Raw genomic sequence first — 20,860 nt, 5'->3', positions numbered from 1 at the left:
AGATAGTTTTTGTCAGCTTTAAAAAGTGAGTTTTATTCCTAAAGTAAGGTTTTTATTTTGTTCTGTTTTAACTTGAATGATGTTGAAATTTATCTGGTGTTTTTTCTGCATCATGAATAAGCATATGGTTTTACACAGTTAATACTTTGAATAATAGACTTTCTAGCATTGAACCCATTTTAAGATATACCCAATGTGTCATTTAAGCTCCAAATGCACCCTTCCTCAACCTACTTTGTGATATTGGTACTGGACCCTGTAAACATTTCTCCTTTGCCAAGTGGCATGATGTTAAGCTTTGTCAATAGAAGGCACTGGAGAGACACTGAAGGAAGAAGTGTCTTGACCCCCTCCAAGTGTGCTTTCCTTAGTTTTTGCTCCTGTGATGCTCAGCTATTGTGCGGAAGACTTAACGGGGTTCACCTCCAGTGTAGTTGCAGTGATACTTCTGCAGGCATCTTCATGGTAAGTTTCATTGGCTCCTCCAATCAGCTTCCCAGCAAGTTCAGTGGCACTCATGGGTAGCTCCCTGGAGAGTTACCCACTGACCCATCTGGTTTTCCTTTTCCCTCCCTCCCTTTCTTCCTTCCTTCCTTCCTTCCTTCCTTTATTTCTTTCCTCCTTTCTTTCTTCCTTTTCTTTCTTTCTTTCTTTCTTTCTTTCTTTCTTTCTTTCTTTCTTTCTTTCTTTCTTCCCTTCCTTCCTTCCTTTCTTTCTTTCTTTCTTTCTTTCTTTCTTTCTTTCTTTCTTTCTTTCTTTCTTTCTTTCTTTCTTTCTTTCTTGATTTCATTTATTTATTTGACATTAAGAAAGAACAAGCAGTGGGAACAGTAGAAGGAGAGGGAGAAGAAGTCTCCCCACCAAGCAGGGAGTCCAATCCTAGGACCCTGGGATCATGACCTGTGCCAAAAGCAGACATTCAACTGTCTGAGCCACTTAGGTGGTCCCCCACCCCCCAATCTGGTTTCTAGGAAGTTGTATAGGCACTCAGGAGGTGGCTTCCCAGCTCATTTCATGGGTACCCCAGCAGGCTTGCTAGGAACTTTGCAGGCACCCAAGTGCAACTTCTTGGTGAAATTAAGCAGCACTTTGCAAGCAACATTCTAGGGAGTCCTCCAGCACCCCTGAGAACAACTTCCCAGTGAGTTTTGTTGGCATCAGCGGACAGTTTTCAGTTTGCCAGCTTCAGTCAGAGACATCTAAAGAACCTAGCTGACATCCAGGAATGTTACATAGCAACGAGGTCTGAATCTTAACCTTAGAGAGAGGGCCCTATTCCAAGTTCATTCCTTCCTTGGACATGGTGGCTGTTCCCCACATCTGCTCCTCCTGTTATTTATCAGACTTCTCTTTATCTCTAGCAGCCAATCCCTCATTACATAATCTTATTACATTAAATTTTCCTTGCTCAGGGCATCAAGGATATGCTGCTTTCTTTAAAAAAAAAAAAAAAAAGTTTTATTGAGATATTCACTTACATACCATGCAGTTTAGCCACTTAAAGTGCACAATTTAGTGGTTTCAGTGATTTCTGTATTCATACAGATGTGTAACTGTCACCACAATCAATTGTAGAACATTTTATTTTGAGACTCGCTTCTTTCATTTAGCATAATGTTTTCAATGTTTATCCATGTTGTACCATATATCAATATTTCATTGCTTTTTATTACTGAATAATATTCCATTGTATGGCTATAACACATTTTATTTATCTATTCATTAGCTGATGGACATTTGGGTTTCTTCCACACATTGGTTATCATGAATTATCCCCTTTACCAAATAACCCTCTTTATGGTTGGTAATATTCTTTGTTCTAAAATCTATTATAGCCACTTCTACTAGTTTTATGTTAGCGTGGTATATCTTTTCCATCTTCTTATTTTTAATCAATTTCCACCTTTATAAAGTGGATTTCTTGTAGGCAACATACAGGTCTTGCATTTTTTCTGATAATATCTGCATTTCAGCTGGAGTGTTTATATATCATTAACAATTATGATTATTGATTTAGTTTAGACCTACCATCATGTTTTTTGTCCTTTTATGGGGGGGAATGCTTTGCTTTTTTTACCTCGTTTTGGATTAACTAAGTATTTTTTAAGGTTCCATTTCATCCCCTTTTTGACTTATTAACTATTACTTTTTATATTTGTTTTTCATTTTTTATTGGTTGCTTTATGCTTTAAAATAGGCATTTTAAACTTTGGCTATTCTCAAATAATATAGAAGTATATCACATGTAACACTGCACTTTTGAGCACTTGAAATGTGGCTAGTACCACTGAGAAATTGAACTTTTAATATTATTTTACTTTAATCAAGTTAAAAATAAAAACTGATACCTTTACTTGGTTATTAGAAAACATAAGTATATTTGGAACAACTTGGATATGGGAAATTTTTTTTACTGTACATTTTGTGAAGTCAAATATAGACCAAGTGTTTCCGATCAAAATTCAGTATTTGAGATGTAAAATCTACATTGGATCTAAAAATTTAAAAAGCAAAAAAGAATGTAAAATATATTGTTTATATTATGATTACTTGCTAAAATACTGTTTTGGCCATATTAGATTAAGTTCCATTAAAGTTAATTTTACTGATTATTTTTGCTTTTTTAACAAGGTTATTAGAAAATTATAAATTTCATATGTGGCTTTATTTATCTATTTGACAATACTGGTATAACCTGCTTAAATACAGCTTACTTCCATTTTCTCCTTCTCAGCCTCTGTCCTATTGTTTTCATGCATTTCACTCCTCTATAGACTATAAACCCCATAATACATTCATGGTTTAGTCATAAATTTTTGCTATGGTCCACTATTTTTTTAAAAGTGGCTTAAAATTATAAAGTTTTTAGTATATGCCTTCATAATTACCATTTCTAGTGCTCTTCAATTCTTTGTATAGATGTAGATTTCTATCTGGTATCATTTTCCTTCTACATGAAGTATTTTTGTATTGTAAGTTTGCTGGTGGTGAATTCCATCAGCTTTTGTATGCCTGAAAAAGTCTTCACCTTTGTTTTTGAAAATTTTTTTTTTTTTTTTTTTTTTAAGAGAGGGAGAGAGAGGGTATACAGAGGGAGAAGGAGAGGGAGGGAGAAAATCTTAAGTAGGTTCCACAGCCCATGACCTGAACTGAAATCAAGAGCGGATATGCGTAACCAACTGAGAACAACTGAGGCCACCCCAGCCCCCTTGAGAGAGATTTTTATTGGGTATAGAATTCTAGATGTACTTTGTTCTTTTAAGATAATTGCTCCACTGTCTTCTGACTTGTTTTTTTCTGACAACAATTTTTCTATTGTTATTATCTTTGTCCTTTTGTAAGTAATACTAACTTTTTCTCCTGCTACTTTTAGATTTTTTTCTTCGTCACTGATTTTAAGCAATTTGGTTAATGACGTGTCCTCATTTGCCTTTTTTCAATGTTTCTTGTTCTTGCAGGTAGCTGAGCTTCTTGGTTCCATGGGTTTATAGTTTTCATCAATTTTGGAAATCTTCCAACCATTATTTCTTCAAATATTTTTTCCATTCCAATTTCACTTTTACTAGGCTGCTCAAAATAGTCATACAGCTTATTGATGCTTTGTTCATTTCTTTTTCTTTATGTGTTTGGATAGCTTTCAGTGCTTTGACTTTATTTTTTTTATTGAAATTCAATTTAGTTAACATACAGTGTATCGTTTCAGGGGTAGAATTTAGTGATTCATCAGTTGCATATTAACACCCAGTGCTCATTATGTCAAGTGCCCTCCTGAATGACTAAAATTAACAAGTCCGGAAACAACAGATGTTGGCAAGGATGTGGAGAAAGGGGAACCCTTTTACACTGTTGGTGGGAATGCAAACTGGTGCAGCTGCTCTGGAAAACAGTACGGAGTTTCCTCAAAAAGTTAAAAACAGAAATACCCTATCACTCAGCTGTTGCACTAGTAGGTATTTATCCAAAGGATACAAAAATAGTGATTCGAAGGGGCACATGCACCCCCAATGTTTATAGCAGCAATGTCCACATTAGCCCAACTATGGAAAGAGCCCAGATGTCCATCGACAGAAGAATGGATAAAGAAAATGTGATATGTGTGTGTGTATCTATCTATCTATCTATCTATCTATCTATCTATCTATCTATGAATACTACTCACCTATCATAAAATAAAATTAGAATCTTGCCATTTGCAAGGATGTGGATAGAAATAGAGGGTATTATGCTAAGCAAAATAAGTCAGAAAAAGACAAATACCATATGATTTCACTCAAGTGTAGAATTTAAGAAACAAAACAGTTGAGCATAAAGGAAGGGAAGGAAAAATAAAAAGATAAAAAACAGAGAGAGGCAAACTGTAGGAGACTCCTAACTGTAAGAAACAAACTGAGGATTGCTGGAGGGGAGCTGGCTGGCGGGGAGAGGTAATTGAGTCTTTAAATTCAGTAATTTTGTCTTCTGTTGTGTCTAATTCACTCTTAATTCCATTAGTGTATTTTTCTTGTCAGATTTTATATACTTTATCTTTAGCAGTTCTACCTGGGTCTGTTTCATATCTCCCATGTTTCTTCTTATACTCAAGCTTTCCTGTACTCTGTTGAACACAGCAAGTATGATTATAGCTGTTAAGCCATCCTTATCTGCTAATTCTATCATCTGGTCTGTTTCTTTTTATCCTTTTTCTTCATTTGATTTGTTCCATTTTGCATGTATCTTTTCAAGTCTGATAATGTTTTATTAGATACAGGGCATTGTGAATGTTTCCTACATTTATTCTTAAGCTTTGTTATGGGACACAACAAAGTTACTCAAAGACGATTTGATCCTTCACTGTCTTGCAGTCTTGCTTTTTTGGGCGGGTTTTGTTTTGTCTTTTTTTTGTTGTTGTTGTTTTACTCTTAAACGTTGTAAGGCAGGCACAGAACAACCTTTATTTTACTACTGAGGCAAGCCATTCTAAGTGCTCCTCTTCTCTGTCAAATACGAGAGTTTCTAATTTGACGGGTGGAACTCAAACTATTCTTGGCCACGTGTGAGCTCCAAGAATTGTTTCTCCTTGTACTCCCAGGTGGTTCTTTACATGACCATGGGTAGTGATCACTTACGGTCATCAGTACTCAGCTGTAGATCTCTAGAGCTCCCTGTACAGCTCCCTCACTTTGGTTCCCTAGCCTGTGATACCTAATTGTTTTATCTTTCCTGACTCTTCTCCTCAACTCTGAGAAACTTTCAGGTCCCACCCAGGTTTTCTGTCTATGCCATGCAGTTTTGAAACTCTTTAGGCAGTAAAGTAGGACAATTACTGGGCCTGACTAACTTATTTTCTCTATTTCACAGATCACTGCTCTTCATTGCCAGATGCCCAATGTCTGGAAATTGTTGTTTCATGTTTTTGTCTATTTTTTTAGATATACTCTCAGGCAAGAGAGTATATCTTACCCCTATTACTCCATTTTGGCCAGAGCAGAAGATGGCATACCAATTCATAATGTTCTTTTTAAAATCTCTGTTGTACTGTGGCTTTCATCCCTTTAATCATTTCTAAACTGTTTTTTTATACTTTTTATCTTTTGTCCTGAAGACTTTGCCAAATTGTTATATCAACTCTCTATATTCTATGTTTTTATTTACTTCATTAGTTTCTTCTCTTAATTTTGTAATTTCCCATCCTTTATTTCCTTTGGATTTATTCTATATTTCTTTTTCTAATTTCTTAGAGATGTTTAGTACATTTGTTATAAACCTTTCTTTTCTAAGAAAGGCATATTGAGGCTAATAATCTACTTTGAATTACCACTTCACTATCACTTTACCAATTCCACAAGTTCTGATATATAGCTTTTTCTTAATATTCGGTTCTAAGCATTTTTAAATTCCATTATGATTTACTCTTTGGTCTACGAGTCATTTAGAAATGTTTTGAATCTTCAAGCTTTTAAAAACCTTATGACAATAAATAAGTGATTAAAAAACACTATGCCGTTAATTTCTAAGTTGTGATATTGCATGTAGTTCAAAAAAGTTGATGCTTTATGGTTTACCATATGCTGTTTTAGTGAATGTTCCATGAGTGCTAAAAAAGAATGTGTATTATTAATTGATTCACATCTTTTATATATTTACTAGTCAGTGGAATTTGTCAGTTTCTAAGAGAGATGTGTTAATTTCCCAAGTTAATGGTGGGCTTGTCCATTTTTTTCTTGTAGTTTGGACCATTTTTTAATGTATTTAGATGCTACATTATTTTGTGCATACAAATTTAGAATTAGTATAACATTTTTCAAGTTTGAATGAGAATTTGTATATTTATGCTTTAAAAAACCAGAATAGTTATTACAAATTTTATTTGCAGCTTATATGATGCATGAATTAAAATAAAACAAACAAGTTGAAACCTAATTGAGAATATTTTTTTTAGTTCTTATGGTGGGAACAATGGATTTTGCTGCTGAAAGCTGAAGACACAGCAGCCTTATTATGCCAAGATGAAAATGAGATCAGATTGAAGGTTCAATCATAGCTTTTCATGGTGAAATCTTCTGTACCAGGGCACTAGAGAATGGCCACCACCCCAAAAAGCGGTAAGTATACAGAAGGAAAGAATACAAAACCTTTGGTCTAGGATTTACTGATGTTAAAAAAAACTTAGGTAACAGGGAACAGATTGATTAATAAGATGAAGTAACTAAAACAAAAGAGGACTAACAACAGAAGTCCTGCTCCCAATCTCTGTTCTAGGTAGTTTTTCTGTAAACATCTTTGCTTTAAGCATTTTCCCTTCAAATCTTTTTACGACCTAATTGGCCATAAGGCAATTCTGTCATAAAAGATAAAATAACTGGTTGATGTTTGGTTTCATTCTCCACTGATGAATCAATAAGCTTTAGGAAAGTTAATGTATTGAAGATAGGTGTCCATTTGGTTTTTTCGTTTCTCCATTGACAAAATCCCCATTTTTACATTCTATGAATCTGTGCTCTTGTAATGGTCTATACAGTATTCTATAGTTTTGGTAGTGTCCTTTCTATACAGTGTATTACTGTTCTTAATACATTCCAAGTATCTTTGTATTCACTTACCAGTTTGTCTCATTTATTTGGAATACCAATAAATCTGGATTCATTTTAACCATGTTATTTTGTCCTGTTTCTCTCTTTTCTATTCTTTTTCTTTCCCTTCCCCCTTTTCTGCCTTTTGACTAAAGTCAGTTGTCTATTTTTTAAAAATCTCTACTTGTTTGAGGGTTCATATTTTCTCATTATCCTAGAAATCTTAGCATATATATTTACCTTAAAAAAGTCTAAAGTTGATAGTTTTACATTCCTCTCAGTCAGTGCAAGAGTCCTACACAAATACAGTGGAAATTTGGTTGAAAATTTAGATTTTGAAGAACACTTAGCGAATGACATACACAGAGTGCTCATTTTAGCATTATCTGTATCGGCCCCAAACTGGACCAAATATCCAGATAAAATGTTGCATATTCACAATGGAATACTTTAACAAAATAAAGATGAATAAACTCATGCTACACAAAATTTGTGTAAGGATCTCACAACATAATGTTGAGTCTAAGAATTCACCCTCACAAGTGCATATTGTGTAATTCTATTAATATAAATTTCAAAAACAAGCAAAACTCATCTATGGTGATAAAACTCACAACAGTGGTTACCTTTGGATGGTAATGCCTGACAGAGGGTAGAAGAGAGGTTTCTGAGATGTTACTGGTGTTCTGCATCTTGACCTGGGAGGTGGTTTTGCAGGTGTGTTCACTATGTAAATAGGTATCAAGCTATACACACTCTATGCACTTTTCTGAATACAGTTCCACTTCAGTAAAATTTTACTGAAAATAAAAATAAAAAGACTTTTTGCTTCTCTTTAAAACCATGGCAGTTATTTCATTAAATATTCTGTTTTACCTATTTTTTATTGTTTTGGTAATAGTAATGATCCTCTGATTAACACCGTGTCTCTCGGAATTTCATTTAGCCTTAGCCTGTGCGGCCAGTGCAGCTTCTTCACGCCACTTAGCTTTCTTCGCCAGGTTCCAACTTGTTAAGGATTCATGTCGCTCTGCTGCCTGAAAAATAAGAATAACGAACAAAAAGCAAAAAATGAAGCAAAGCATTGTAACTCTCTGGAAAGAATTTGTATTTCAGACATATACGAGATCCTCTGTGAAAAGGAGAAAAGTAACTTAATACATCTGTTCACAAACAGTATCCAAGAAAAATGATCCTTTGGTGTAGAACAAAGTAGCTATGTAAGTTGCAAGACTTGTAGTCAACAGGACAACTGACATCGGAAATCTGCCCTGGATCTCTTGGCACACAAAGACATATTTTTTGGATAGAAAAATAACAAAAATATTTTCAAATAGTTATGCTAAAAATCAAGAAAGGGAAATCTTCAGGTATCAGAAATGGAAAGAACTCAAAAGGCATGAAATGGTAAGGAATAAGAAGGATTGAAACCAGGAAGAGAAGGGATGATTTCAGGCAGGGGGCATTAGGGAAAAATACAGGTTTTAGCAGCTGGGAGCTGGGAGTTTAATCTCTGCCCCAAAAGGTGAGAGCAGAGTTTGGATCTGGAGTTGGAAGAATCAGGTACTCCATTGAAATGACTAAAATTACTCTTACCAGCCGAAGAAACTGGCAAAGAAACTAGAAATTTTCTGGGGGGAGAAATCGCTTCTGAAAAGAAAAGATGATCAGCATCATAATTAAGACATAAAAACTCTAGCTAGAAAACAGATCTGTGGGAATAATCTAAGGGCAGTGCAGAGAAACAGATACAAAAAAAAAAAAAAAGAAAAAAAGTTAAGAGACATGGAGAGTAGAATTTAGAAGTTCCAACATACATACATAACAGGTGGAAAGAATAGAGAGACTGGGTGAGGAGGCCATATTTGAAGTTATGACAGCTTGGACTTTTTCAGAAGTGAGGAAATCTATATATAGGTCCTCAGACTGAAGAGTGTATGAAGTCCTTAGCAGAAAAAAAAAATGATATGGATGAATGCCTAATCCGTCCCTCACACTTACTATATTCCCAGTACAGGACTTGGTGTATTTTGCCTGTTGTGCCTATCATTTCTCTCCCCAGCATTACACATCTCCACAAATGGTGGCACCATCAACCTTGTTGCTGAAGTAAAAAACCCAGGCTTTTTGGTTTCTTTCTTCCATTTACTTTCCTCCTCCCACATCAAATGTACCACGAAGTTCTATCCTTTCTACACCCCCCAATACATCTCTGATTGCTAAACTTTTCTCCACCTCCATCTATGACAATCTCAGTTAAAGTATATGCATTAATTATTTAAAACAAAAGAATTAGAGAGAGGCAAGAGGGACAATTATGAGACTCTTTAGAAGATATTGGAATCAGTTTGGCAACAGATGTTGGTTATCTCAGACCAGGGTGATATCAAGAAAGATGGTGAGGAGTGGTCCAACCGTACGTATATTTTAAAATGGAGTCAACAGGATTGCTGATGTATCATGGCTTACTCATGAGTAGCTGGAAGATGATAAAATCGTGAGCACCTGGGCAAAGCCATGTTAAAGCAGGTGGTCATGGAAGATCTCTGCCTGGAGTGAGAACAAGCCAGCTATGGAAAGTCCAGAGGAAGGAAGGAAAGCCTAGTGAGGAGAAAGGGTTTAGTGTATTAAAAAATAGAAAAGACCTAGAGTAGATGGAGCATAATGAACAAAGAGAAGATGTTATAAAAACAAGGAGGGTCCAGACAGTATCAGACTCCATTCTGTCATTCAGGAGCTAGAGAATCATGACCTTGGTGGACAGTCATTTTATCTACAGTAGGTTATAAATAAGAGGTCACCAAATTTCTTTATTCCTATTTTTGAACATTTAAGAAATATTTAATAAATTTCCCCTTTGATGAGAATCCTTTCAAAGCGCACATTCTCTGACACAAACCCATGAAAGGGTATGTACGTGACATCAGTAAATGTACAGACTCAGTTACTATGTGAATTACTGGGCTCAAATACTCTCAAAAACCTGAAAAGTAACCCAGGGCAGAATCACAGGATGAGGGAGAATGGTAATTGGCTACACACGCCCAGAGAGGGAAGATGTGCAGATCCAAGCAAATTCTTCTGTGTGATGCGGCTGCCAAAACTTGCCTTCAACTCTGGTTGTGTTACTAGAATACAGTTCACAAACAGGGAAGTTAGTTGCGCTCTAATGGGTTCAGTTGCAAATGCCACTGTGAAGGGAGACACTGATAAAGGGCAGTGTGTTCAGAGGAGAGGAAAGTTGTATGGGATAGGGAAATTAAGACGGGAGAAGAGAAGACTCATAGGGATGTGTTAGATGTCCCCCAATATTTGTGGGCTGCTCTTCATGGTAAAAAGTGATCAGCAGATGAAAGGATTTGGGGAAGCAAGAAACACAATTCGAGTAATCAGCTCTTAATTTCTTTCTAGAAACCACATACTGGAGATGACAAGGCAAGGGCTCACATGCAGGATACAGACAAGTTGGCCTTAAGGATGTCCAATATTTGCCATTTCTGAGAATTTCATGATTCTGTGCAATAGTTATGATTGAGTTCATGACTTCAGGGAATTACCAAGTCTGGGTAACTTTCATACAGCAAACTTCTTCTTGCACAGATTTTAACCAGGCTATGAATTGTCCTATTTAATGAGGCTATGAACTGTTTTTACCTTATAAACAGAAACAAACTTTTGTTCCTCCTCTCTAACCATGCAGTTTGCATTTGCAGGCTGAAATTTTCATGACAGAAATTGTTTCCAGGAGGAGAGATATTTATGGATGGCTCAAGAAGTCTACGATGAAATTGTGCTTACATGTAAAACAGAACAATAATCTTCAAATTAAGAATAAAGCTCACAGTATTTCTTAAAATTCACCAGTCCAGCTGTATTTTAAAGAGATACTCACCCTTTTGGCTGAGACGATCACTGCAAAACAGGCGATAATGGTGAGTCCAATCATTATGTAACAAGCTTTCACTCGAGCCTTGTTTCTTGCAGCATCTATCATTTCTGGCCTAAACCAAGATGTGTATTCTGTTAATTATATTGCAGCAATCTGCTTTTCTCTCCCTGGCATGACAGACAATCCCTGAATGCCAACTGCAGATGTGGAAGATGTCCAAAGCCGAGCCCATTATGTTCCCAATTTCAAAATAACAGGTATAATTACATCTTCATTAATGTTAGTCACCATGAAACCACAGTGTAGTATATTTAGTTTCTAGCTTCTCAAAATATAAAATATAACTTCTTGAAATGATGGCCTGATTCTTCTTCTTTTTTTTTTTTTTTTTTTTCCATTTTTTTGGTCACAGGTCAGGGTAAAGGTTAAGAATTTAAGTCTATATATGTCTATGACTTGTGTTCATTTGGTCCCTTTGTTATTAAGTGGGCTTCATCTTTAGTTTTTTTTTTTTTTTAAGATTTTATTTATTTATTTTGAGAGAGAGAGAGAGAGAGAGCAAGAGAGCGTGGGGGCAAAAGGGAGGGCCAGAGGGAGAGGAAGAGAGAATCTCAAGGGGACTCTGAGCTGAGCCTGAAGCCTGAGGTGGGACTCCATCTCACGGCCCTGACATCATGACCTGCTCTGAAAGCAAGAGTTGGGCCTTTAACCCACTGAGCCACCCAGGCACCTCTCCTTCTTGGTTTTAATCAGGTTGTTTTTTAAAAATATTTTCCCCTCATTTTGTTTTCTCACTGGGCTCCCAATCCCTTCTTGCCTTCTCCCATCCTCTCCTGGTTAAAGAGGCCGTTATACCTTGTGGGTATATTCTCCTCTATTAGAGAAAAGGTGTTTCCATTGTGGCTTTTGCATGAAGTTTTCAAAATAAGTGATCAAAATTACAATGATTTGTTGAAGAAAAAGACAAAGTCACCTTCGTTTTCTTATTATTCTGAAATTTTCTATACTTGATTGAATACTGGGGAGGCTTATTTATTAATATAAAGTTATAGGCAAGTTGTTTAAGATTTTAGCAATGTTACTTAACAAAGGAGAGTCACAAACTTAATTGTGTCTGTGGGCTTTTTATACTGAAATAAACTTTAACAATTTGCAATAATATGAAGTGCAGTTTATAGATACACATGATTAAAGAATGATTCTTGAGAATGTATGCAACAGTATTCTTTCTTATCTAATGCCAAGTTTAAATAGAATGTAGTTACATTCTTCTATTACTTCTATTATTTGTAGTTACTTCCTTCTATTACTTGTCAGAAAGACAAGTTGCAATTTCTCTTAAAAATGAAAAACCTGGGACGCCTGGGTGGCTCAGTTGGTCAAGCAGCTGCCTTCGGCTCAGGTCATGATCCCAGCGTCCTGGAATGGAGTCCCACATTGGGCTCCTTGCTCCGCAGGGAGCCTGCTTCTCCCTCTGCCTCTGCCTTCCACTCTGTCTGCCGGTGCTCGCTCTCACTCTCTCTCTCTGACAAATAAATAAATAAAATCTTAAAAAAAAAAAAATGAAAAACCTGGGGGGCGCCTGGGTGGTTCAGTGGGTTAAGCCGCTGCCTTCGGCTCAGGTCATGATCTCAGGGTCCTGGGATCCAGTCCCACATCGGGCTCTCTGCTCAGCAGGGGGCCTGCTTCCCTTCCTCTCTCTCTGTGATCTCTTCCCTTCCTCTCTCCTACTGTGATCTCTCTCTGTCAAATAAATAAATAAAATCTTAAAAAAAAAAAAAGAAAAACCTTTTCTTTAACTTTTCCACCAGTTTAAAGAGCATGGCAAACCAATATCTAGCCTGTTTTCCTTAGATTTGAGACAGCCAATGTGAATTTTAAGATGTTAGTTGCAAACAGGTGAATATGAAGACATTATTAGATTATATTTGTTGCTGACTTTTGTTCCAGATGGAGCCCAGAAGATATGATCTTTTTTACCCATCCATCTGGCTTTGATCTGCTATACCAAATTAGGTGTGCACTGAAAAAAAAACATGAAAAAGCACAGTTATGATTAAGTAACATTAGTGTATAATACAAAAATTATAGCTCACTTGCTAATTACATGTCCATTAAGAGCATACAATGTGAAAGCTGTTCACATTGTAAGCCTAAAACTTAGCTTGGGAGGTATATCCCTCAACAGCAATGCTTTAAAAAATTATAGGAAAGAGCAAAATGAAAAATATTCAAATACTTTAATGTTTCCAACACCAAACTACAATTCCTTTCTTAGACATTTTATTTGAAGTTAGATTCCTCTGTTTAGAACACTTCTTTTGACTGTGTCCTGGGGAAATTAAATTATTCTATAAAATGGGTCCCTTCACACGCCATACTAGACCTACTGTCTCCTGACAAGTATTAATTTACAATACTGCAGGTTCTTTACATTCTTTTTTACATTTATTTTTATTAAGTTAATTTTTTTTATTACTGAAGTATTGATTATTCTGTTATAGCACTGAGAAACTCAAAATTCCAAAAAATTAAGGATGGTATTTTAGCTTTTCTGAGGATAATTTCTGCTTTGGTCTGAGTCTGTAGTTTAGAATCTACAGATCTCAAGGAAAACAATATTTGTCTTGTAATATTAAAAAAAGTCTCTGGGGTTGAATAAATGCTGAATATAGATTCCAAATTCTTTGTTATTTCAAATTCCATGTCCATTCCTAATTAAATAATTTGATCCAAGAAAGGGATAAAAAGGTTTGAGAATTCACTATTGAGCCAACATTTCCCAGCACGTGTTTCTTTCCTCATTTTTTAAAAATATGCTTTTGGTAACTAGTAAATTACAAAGTAACAAAAGTGTTGACAAGTACACCTAAAACTAATATAATATTGTGTTTCAACTATACTTCAGTGTAAAAAAATGTACATTTAAATTTTGATTTTAAAACGTGTAGGTAATATGTGCAGAACAAGCTGCACATTCATTCCACTAGGCATGGATTATTATTACATCGTATAAAAATTATATACAGGACATCTCTAATCCGTATCTGATATTATAGTTCTAGTCTCCTCTTTTTTTTTTTTTTTAATTTTTTAGATCAGCTTAAAAAGTAGTAGATTGGTTTTATGCTTAGTTTCCTTCATTCCCTTTTTAAAATCCACTCCCTTGTAACAAATGCTGGAAGTATTTTGGGCTTGCATAAACTGAAACTGTAGAAAGATGATTTCTACAGGTTAAATTTACCTTTGGGGTGAAATTGCCAGCTTGCGTTTTATCATTTAAGCGACCCTCTATCTTGGTTTTGGAATAGTGAAGAGACCAGAGATGCTGACGCTCCGAGGGTCCCAGCCCGAGGGAACCCGGGGCTCCGTGGGCTGCAGAACCAGGAGCATCAGGCTTCTCCCGCCCCAGAATAGGAGGTCTCCTGGATGCGGCTTCCTCCCAGAGGCTCTTTAGTCCTCCCAGGAGCCACAAGCCTTCGTTAGGTGGAGCAGGGAGCTGCTCCCCGGGCAGAGCCCCTCTCCCTCTCTGGGGACCCTGCAACCACCCGGGGTGCACGCGCGGACCTTGCCGTCTGTTGTGACCCAAGTGCTCCGCTGCCTTGAAGCTCTGAGCTCCCTGGGGCGGGTATGTGGGCGATGGTGCAAGTGCCCACCGAACTGGGTTTTCACTCAACTTCAACAATCTCCTTGTAAGCTTAGGTGCCCACTGTTTCACTCAAGGCATTTGACATTTAACCGCACTAGGGGAAAGCTGGGGAGGGGTATTCCTCAAGGTGGTGGGTGTTGTGAAGCACCGCGGCTGCCTTCTTTCCCGGGCGCGCCGTGGTCGGGAGGTGCATGGAGCCCGCACCCCTTCATGCGCACGAAAACTGGCCGCCGCACAGGGCACACTTACGGGATCCGAGGCGGGATGTCCTCCGTCGCTTTGAAACGCCCGGTCCACACCAGGATTTTCTTATCGAATTGCGAAGGCTTGTACTCGGCGGGGACCCGGTGGACCTTTCCTGCTGCGAAGGCGACAGGGGTGGCCGGAGGAACCGACTGACCGATGGCACAGTGGCTCAGAGCGCACTCACACCACCGCCTTCCTCCCTCACCCCAGGCGCGGCTCCTCGCCCGCTGCTCCGCACCCTCTCCTTTCCAGGTCGTTCCCAGCCCGGACTCACCTGGACCCTGGGGCTCAGAGCCGCTGGCGGCCCGGCCGCTGCAGTAGCGGGGGAGACCCCGAGGCCACAGGGGCGCTATGGGCCGCGTCGCTGCTTCTCCGTGCGCTCCCGGAGGCCCGCGGAAGAGGCGCCCTAGGCGGAGGCCCCGGAGGCCCCCGAGAGCCGCGAGCATGCTGCGCCCCATTTCGGCGCTCCCAGCTTCCCGGCGGAGTTCTGCAGCTGCTCCCCCGCCCGCCCCACCCCCGCGGCGCTCCCAGGGGAGCCCGGGCCCTGCAGCTGGAGCCTCTCGCACGTACACACTCGCTCCCGGTCCCGCCCCCGGCCTGAGACCCTCCCTGGCCACGACCCTGGGGGCCGAGTCCCCTGCGAGCAGGGCCCAGGAGGCTTGTCGTCTCTGCTGGAAAACTTTGGGAGCAGATTCACCACCTCCTGAGACTGCTCCTGGCAGCTCCTTTTATAAAGCCATTTCTTTGTGTTGAGTAGAAACGCTTCCCTCAGACTTTCCTCCTTGGGTTCCAATGTTTGGTGTCAAGAGAATAAACCTAAACCCTCTCCTTCAGAAAAAAACCAACTGTCCCTCAAGGGCAGGGCACGCCAGATGTTTTCCAAGTAAGTGTGAGGACAAGCAACAAACTTCTGAATTCCCCATGAAGAGAGATTTTGAAGTTGGCTCCTCATCCCCCCTCCATTCTCACACTTTTTCTCTTTCCTAGGCAAAACCACCTCAGTTGCTGCAATTTCTTTTTCCCCATCTTTCATTTTTTCCTAAGACCACACCCTCTCCAAACGTTCTTCAAAATGAGCCTTTCTTCTACCTTCCATTTTTCCTCTGCAAGAAAGGAGTGGGGAGGAATCTGCTATTCTCTGGCAGATTCTGGGAAAGGGGGTGAGGAAAGCTGTCTTCTCTGAAGGACTTTTCTTAACTCTGCTTACTCCTATTCCCTGGACAACAGACCCCAGCCAAGTAAGAGTGCTTTTCAGGACCAGCCCCAGGCCCTCCTCTCCCTCCTCCCATTATTGTCTCTGAGGTTCCTTCCAGAGCCGGACACTGCCTTACACATTTAGCTGAATCTCCAGATATTTCTTTTCTTCCTAAGCAGACTGTCAGGCTCTTTAAGGACAGATCCCTGTACCTCCAAGTGTCTTTCACATAACAATGCTTAGCAAAAGAAGAGAGTCATACCTCCCTACAGAAATATGCATTTGAAGGAGAGGCTCTAGAAAGAACACTGGCTTTGCCTTCATACAAAGTTTGAAGGCCCTGATGTATGACTTAAGAGTCTTACAGTCATAATAAGCAAATCATTCATGCTATCAGTCTTGGTCTCATTTGTAAAAGTATTCCTACCTCTCAAGTTCATTCAGGCAATGACTACAAAAAACGGTACAATCGGCCAGCTACTTCTCGGAGCCGGGGATAGAGCCTTGAACAATGTCAAGTGGGAATGAGTAGCTGACAAAACAAAAAGCAGGATCAAAACAAAACAAAACAAACAAACAAAAACAAAGGAAGTAGGGTGGAGAGAGGAAGATGTTTAGAAAACTTGGTTCGGGATACCCTTCTAACTGCGCCTGGCACATAGTAACATTTCAAAAAGATGTTGTCATTTCTTCCCTTCACATCTTTTGTTTCACTCGTCCCAAAACACACGGGCATTTTAACTTGTGAAATCTCATGGAGTGAATTATGGGAGGCTATGACCTCCCGGAAGGTAAAGGTTATGTTTTATTGAACACCATATTCTTAGGATGTAGGCGAAAAATTTGGCACTTAGATCCTTGATACGTATTTGTTAAATGAAGAAATGAGTGCAAGTCTTCAATGATAAAATAGATAGTTTGGGGTAGTTTAAGAAAAGACTGAAGTATTTGAGGACACAATGAACTGAATGAATTCCTGCTTGCCAAAGTACATTACCATGGATAATATTTGATTGTTTTAGGAAAATGCTACTTGAAAATTCTCCCATTGCTCAGACACGTTCCTTTTTCCTTTTAAGATTTTATTTTTCTTCATGTTTCTGAGAAAAATATCTCTGGGAAACAACCAGTCATTATTCGTTCACTGAGGAGTTATTAAACTGGCCAAGTAAGTTTATTTCCCTGGAAAGAACTAAATGTCAAGCATCTACGCATGATTTTCTATCTCCAGCTTCTCTAGAAAGGCAGAATGACAGAGCAAGAGTGTAAGAGCTTCTATCATGAGAAAAAGAACAATTTGCATTCTATTCTCTATTCCTTACGGGATTAAAACATCTCTATTTGGCCGTGGTCTGCATAAGAAAAAAAAAAATACAGCTGCATGGGAGATGTTTTCTTTGGTTCTAGAATGGGACCAAATTAAACAAACAAACAAACAAACAAACAAACTCAAATCAACTTTTAATAGAAGAAAACACTAATTGTATTCCTTTCTTTTCATTTCTTTTCAAACCAGAGCAGCTTATTTATTCATTGAACAAGTATTTACTGAGTGCCTCCCCTGTGCTGGGCTGTGTTCTAGGATCTGATGTTGCAGCAGGTAAGCGAATAAAACTCTTTGCCCCTTACAGAGTTTATTACTAATCTGTGGTGGTTTTAGTCTACCCATTGTGTACTATATTATATTACTTTTCAATCCCGTGGTTTATCTGATTTGTATAAACTATTTTCAGTTTTGTTCCTTCTGGGTTTTTGATTAGTATGGTTTATGTTTTAATTTTTTAGGATGGTGTATGTTTCCATTTCTTACAGTTAATTTAGTTACTTCTTAAGATTCACAGTTAAGGGGCACCTGGGTGGCTCAGTGGGTTAAAACCTCTGCCTTCGGCTCAGGTCATGATCCCAGGGTCCTGGGATGGAGTCCTGCATCTGCCTCTCTGCTCAGCGGGGAGCCTGCTTCCCCCTTTCTTTCTGCCTGCCCCTCTGCCTACTTGTGATCTCTGTCTGTCAAATAAATAAATAAAATCTTTAAGATTCACAGTTAAAACTAGGACTATATTTTAAATGAAGCTATTATGTAGACTGAGGGGGAAATGGGGGTGAATTTGAAATTATTTTATTATCTTTATTTATTATCGAAAGCCACTGTGTGCTCTCCACTGGGCTAAGACAGGAGATGCCAAAATTGTCACAAAGCTATCCCTGAGAATTTCCCACTCTGGCTAGGATGATGAGGCGTTGGGAGGGAACTTGACTAATTTATTTTCCAACCCCCTACTAGCCTATCTGTAGGGAAAGCTCTAAGGTGGCTGTTGACCTGCAGACCCAATTCACTGGAGTCTCCAGTGGTTCAGGCAACCTTATTTAAATACATGGTCCAGGCGGTAGCCCAGTTACCCAATAGGTATTAAGCATAACTTTATAGCACTAGCAGAAGCTCAAAATGAGATCTGAGAAGCCATTAATGAGCTCCTACACTCAGATCTTCTTGTTCTTCCTCTTAATTCACATTTTCATTCTCATAGTTCAATCTTTCATTCTCTCATTCTCTCTCAACCGTGCCATTGTAATGACCCCTAAAGACTTTTCCCTATCTCTAGTTAATTCTTTCTTTCATCCTTTCTCTGCCTAGCCCCCAGAGATAGTTTTCGAAAACTCAGAAGCTATCATGTAAAACTTTCATGGGGCCAGTCTCTTCCCTATTCCCTCCCTAATCCTGCACTCGACCTCCTTATCCACAGACTCCAAAGAGGACCCTGAAAAAAATCATAATGAGGCAAAGAGGACTCTTTCAAAGTCTCCTGCTTTGATATTTTGCAAAGTCTGATTCAAGTTCTCTGCCCTGTCATATCCCTAGACATTGAAAATGTCACTAACCACAGGTAGGTGGGTCACATAGAATTATTGTGTGCTGTCACTGGTGTGTGCTATCAGTTAACATCACAGTGTAGCTCTGGCTTGGATGGAGGGATAGGCACTGTGTGTGTGACCAGCGCTCATCAGGATGTGGCTGAGTTCTGACTGGATGAGTTGCTTTTGTCCCATTGTTCTAAACATTAGTCGGAGAAATACATTCGTAAGAAAGCAGATTAGATTAACATCTCCTGCACTATTTAATAATACATGGCTTTTATCAGAAAGGATGAATACCCAACATTTGCACCAACATGGCCGGGACGGGAGGAGATTGTGCTAAGTCAAATAAGTCAAGCAGAGAAAGTCAATTATCACATGGCTTCACTTACTTGTGAAGCATAAGGAATAGCATGGAGGACGTTAGGAGAAGGAAGGGGAAAAATAAAGGGGCGAATGAGTAGGGGAGACCAACCATAGAGACTGTGGACTCTGAGAAACAAACTGAAGGTTTTGGGGGGGTTGATGTAGGGATGGGTTAGCCCAGTGATGGGTATTAAAGAGGGCACGTATTGCATGGAATACTGAGTGTTATACGCAAAGAATGAATCATGGAACACTGCATCAAAAACGATGTGGTGTGTGGACCTAGCGATTCACGGACCTGTACCCCTGGGGATAAAAATATATGTTTATAAAAAATAAAAAATTAAGAAAAAAAGAAAGAAAAAAAAGAAAAAAAATAACTAACGATGTATTGTATGGTGACTAACATAATATAATTTAAAAAATAATGCATGGCTTTTATTTGTTCTAGAAATAGCAAATCTGAAACACATGTATATTTATTAAGTACTGTTTATGCGGACTGGCCCAGGACAGTGAAGGGGTGTCTGCAGTAGCCATGTCTCTCACATTCTTTGGCTGTTTCGATATCTATTAAGCCTCCTGCATGTGTCAGATTGTATGCAACTGCTTAACCACTTCACAATGGGGCAGCCTCTGGTCCTTCCCCAGTGATCAAACTTCAAAATTTCTGGTAACAATCTCTTGTAGCAAAATCAGCATTTTATAGTCCCAGGGTCTAAATCTGCTACAGACTTTTCACCCTTGAGGCACAGTGATGACTTTATGTCATTCAAATGTGTATGCTTTGAAAGAATTTTAGGATGGCTTAAGACTGCTGCTCAGCTCCCCATCTCACACCACCCTCTTCAGACACGTATAGAGAAGAGGTCTTGCAAAATGAATTGGACCCATTATAAACGTGCAGTGTGATACCTTTCCTATCTAATTATAATTAAAGAAGGCTGTTCACAATCACAACGTGAATGATGCCACCCCGAAGTCCTATAAGATAATTTCCTTTTGTCCTACCTGCATTTATACAAATCTTAGTTTCTCTCAGCCGCTTGTCTCTCTCTTGACTTATATGGTCATGTTTTCTTGGAAACTGGGAACTGACCTGTTTGAGTACTTTGCCTATTGAGGGATTAAAAAAAAAAAACAACTTATCAAAGAATTTTCTTTTTTTCTCTTTCAAGCCATTTTACTTGGGGTTACTTATACCGATTTCTGATTTCCAGTGTGAAGTATAGTACTATCTAGGCAGAGTTAATTAAAAGGGCAGAGACCAAGTTTTTTTTTTTTTTTTCATACTTCTCATGACACCACCATCTACAAATGGAAACAATTATTATTTATGATCATGATAATAAAGATATACAACAGAATTTGGTACAGATGATTAGCACAAATCATTTAAATTACCAAAGTTCTCCAACAAGAGGTTAGGCTTGGTTGGTTTAAAGAACCAAAATCTAGGGAAATTTTTTAAGGTTGAAACTGAATAATCTATGAGAATGTTCTAGAGGTTAAAGATCAGCTATTTTATTTGTTCATTAATTTATTCATTTCTTCATCAAGTCTCCTGTCTTTTGAACTTTTATTATTATAAACTATGCTGCAATGACTATTTT

The 20,860-nt window shown here is 38.5% G+C and overlaps 1 protein-coding gene across 5 annotated transcripts; it reads right to left on the bottom strand.

Annotated features, from left to right (window-relative positions):
- Positions 1 to 6,327: 6,327 nt before the first annotated feature.
- FAM162B (family with sequence similarity 162 member B) lies at positions 6,328 to 15,970 on the bottom strand. 5 transcript variants are annotated; one of them, XM_059177745.1, is made up of 5 exons: positions 15,108 to 15,970; positions 14,837 to 14,945; positions 12,878 to 12,961; positions 10,942 to 11,050; positions 6,328 to 8,086 (listed from the first exon to the last, which is right to left on the bottom strand). In XM_059177745.1, the coding sequence occupies exons 1-5, from the start codon at positions 15,289 to 15,291 to the stop codon at positions 7,988 to 7,990; spliced, it is 585 nt and encodes a 194-aa protein (XP_059033728.1). In that variant the 5' UTR covers positions 15,292 to 15,970; the 3' UTR covers positions 6,328 to 7,987. The 5 variants fall into 5 exon arrangements, with proteins under 5 accessions (XP_059033728.1, XP_059033731.1, XP_059033727.1 ...); XM_059177748.1 differs by having other exon boundaries at positions 12,919 to 12,961; positions 14,837 to 14,948; positions 15,108 to 15,814; XM_059177744.1 differs by having other exon boundaries at positions 14,837 to 14,948; positions 15,108 to 15,806.
- Between the last annotated feature and the right edge of the window lie 4,890 nt (positions 15,971 to 20,860).

This window comes from Mustela lutreola, chromosome 6, assembly GCF_030435805.1.
Source record: "Mustela lutreola isolate mMusLut2 chromosome 6, mMusLut2.pri, whole genome shotgun sequence".
In the NCBI taxonomy this organism is placed as follows: Eukaryota; Metazoa; Chordata; class Mammalia; order Carnivora; family Mustelidae; genus Mustela; species Mustela lutreola.
This window is presented reverse-complemented; position numbering and strand designations above follow the sequence as displayed.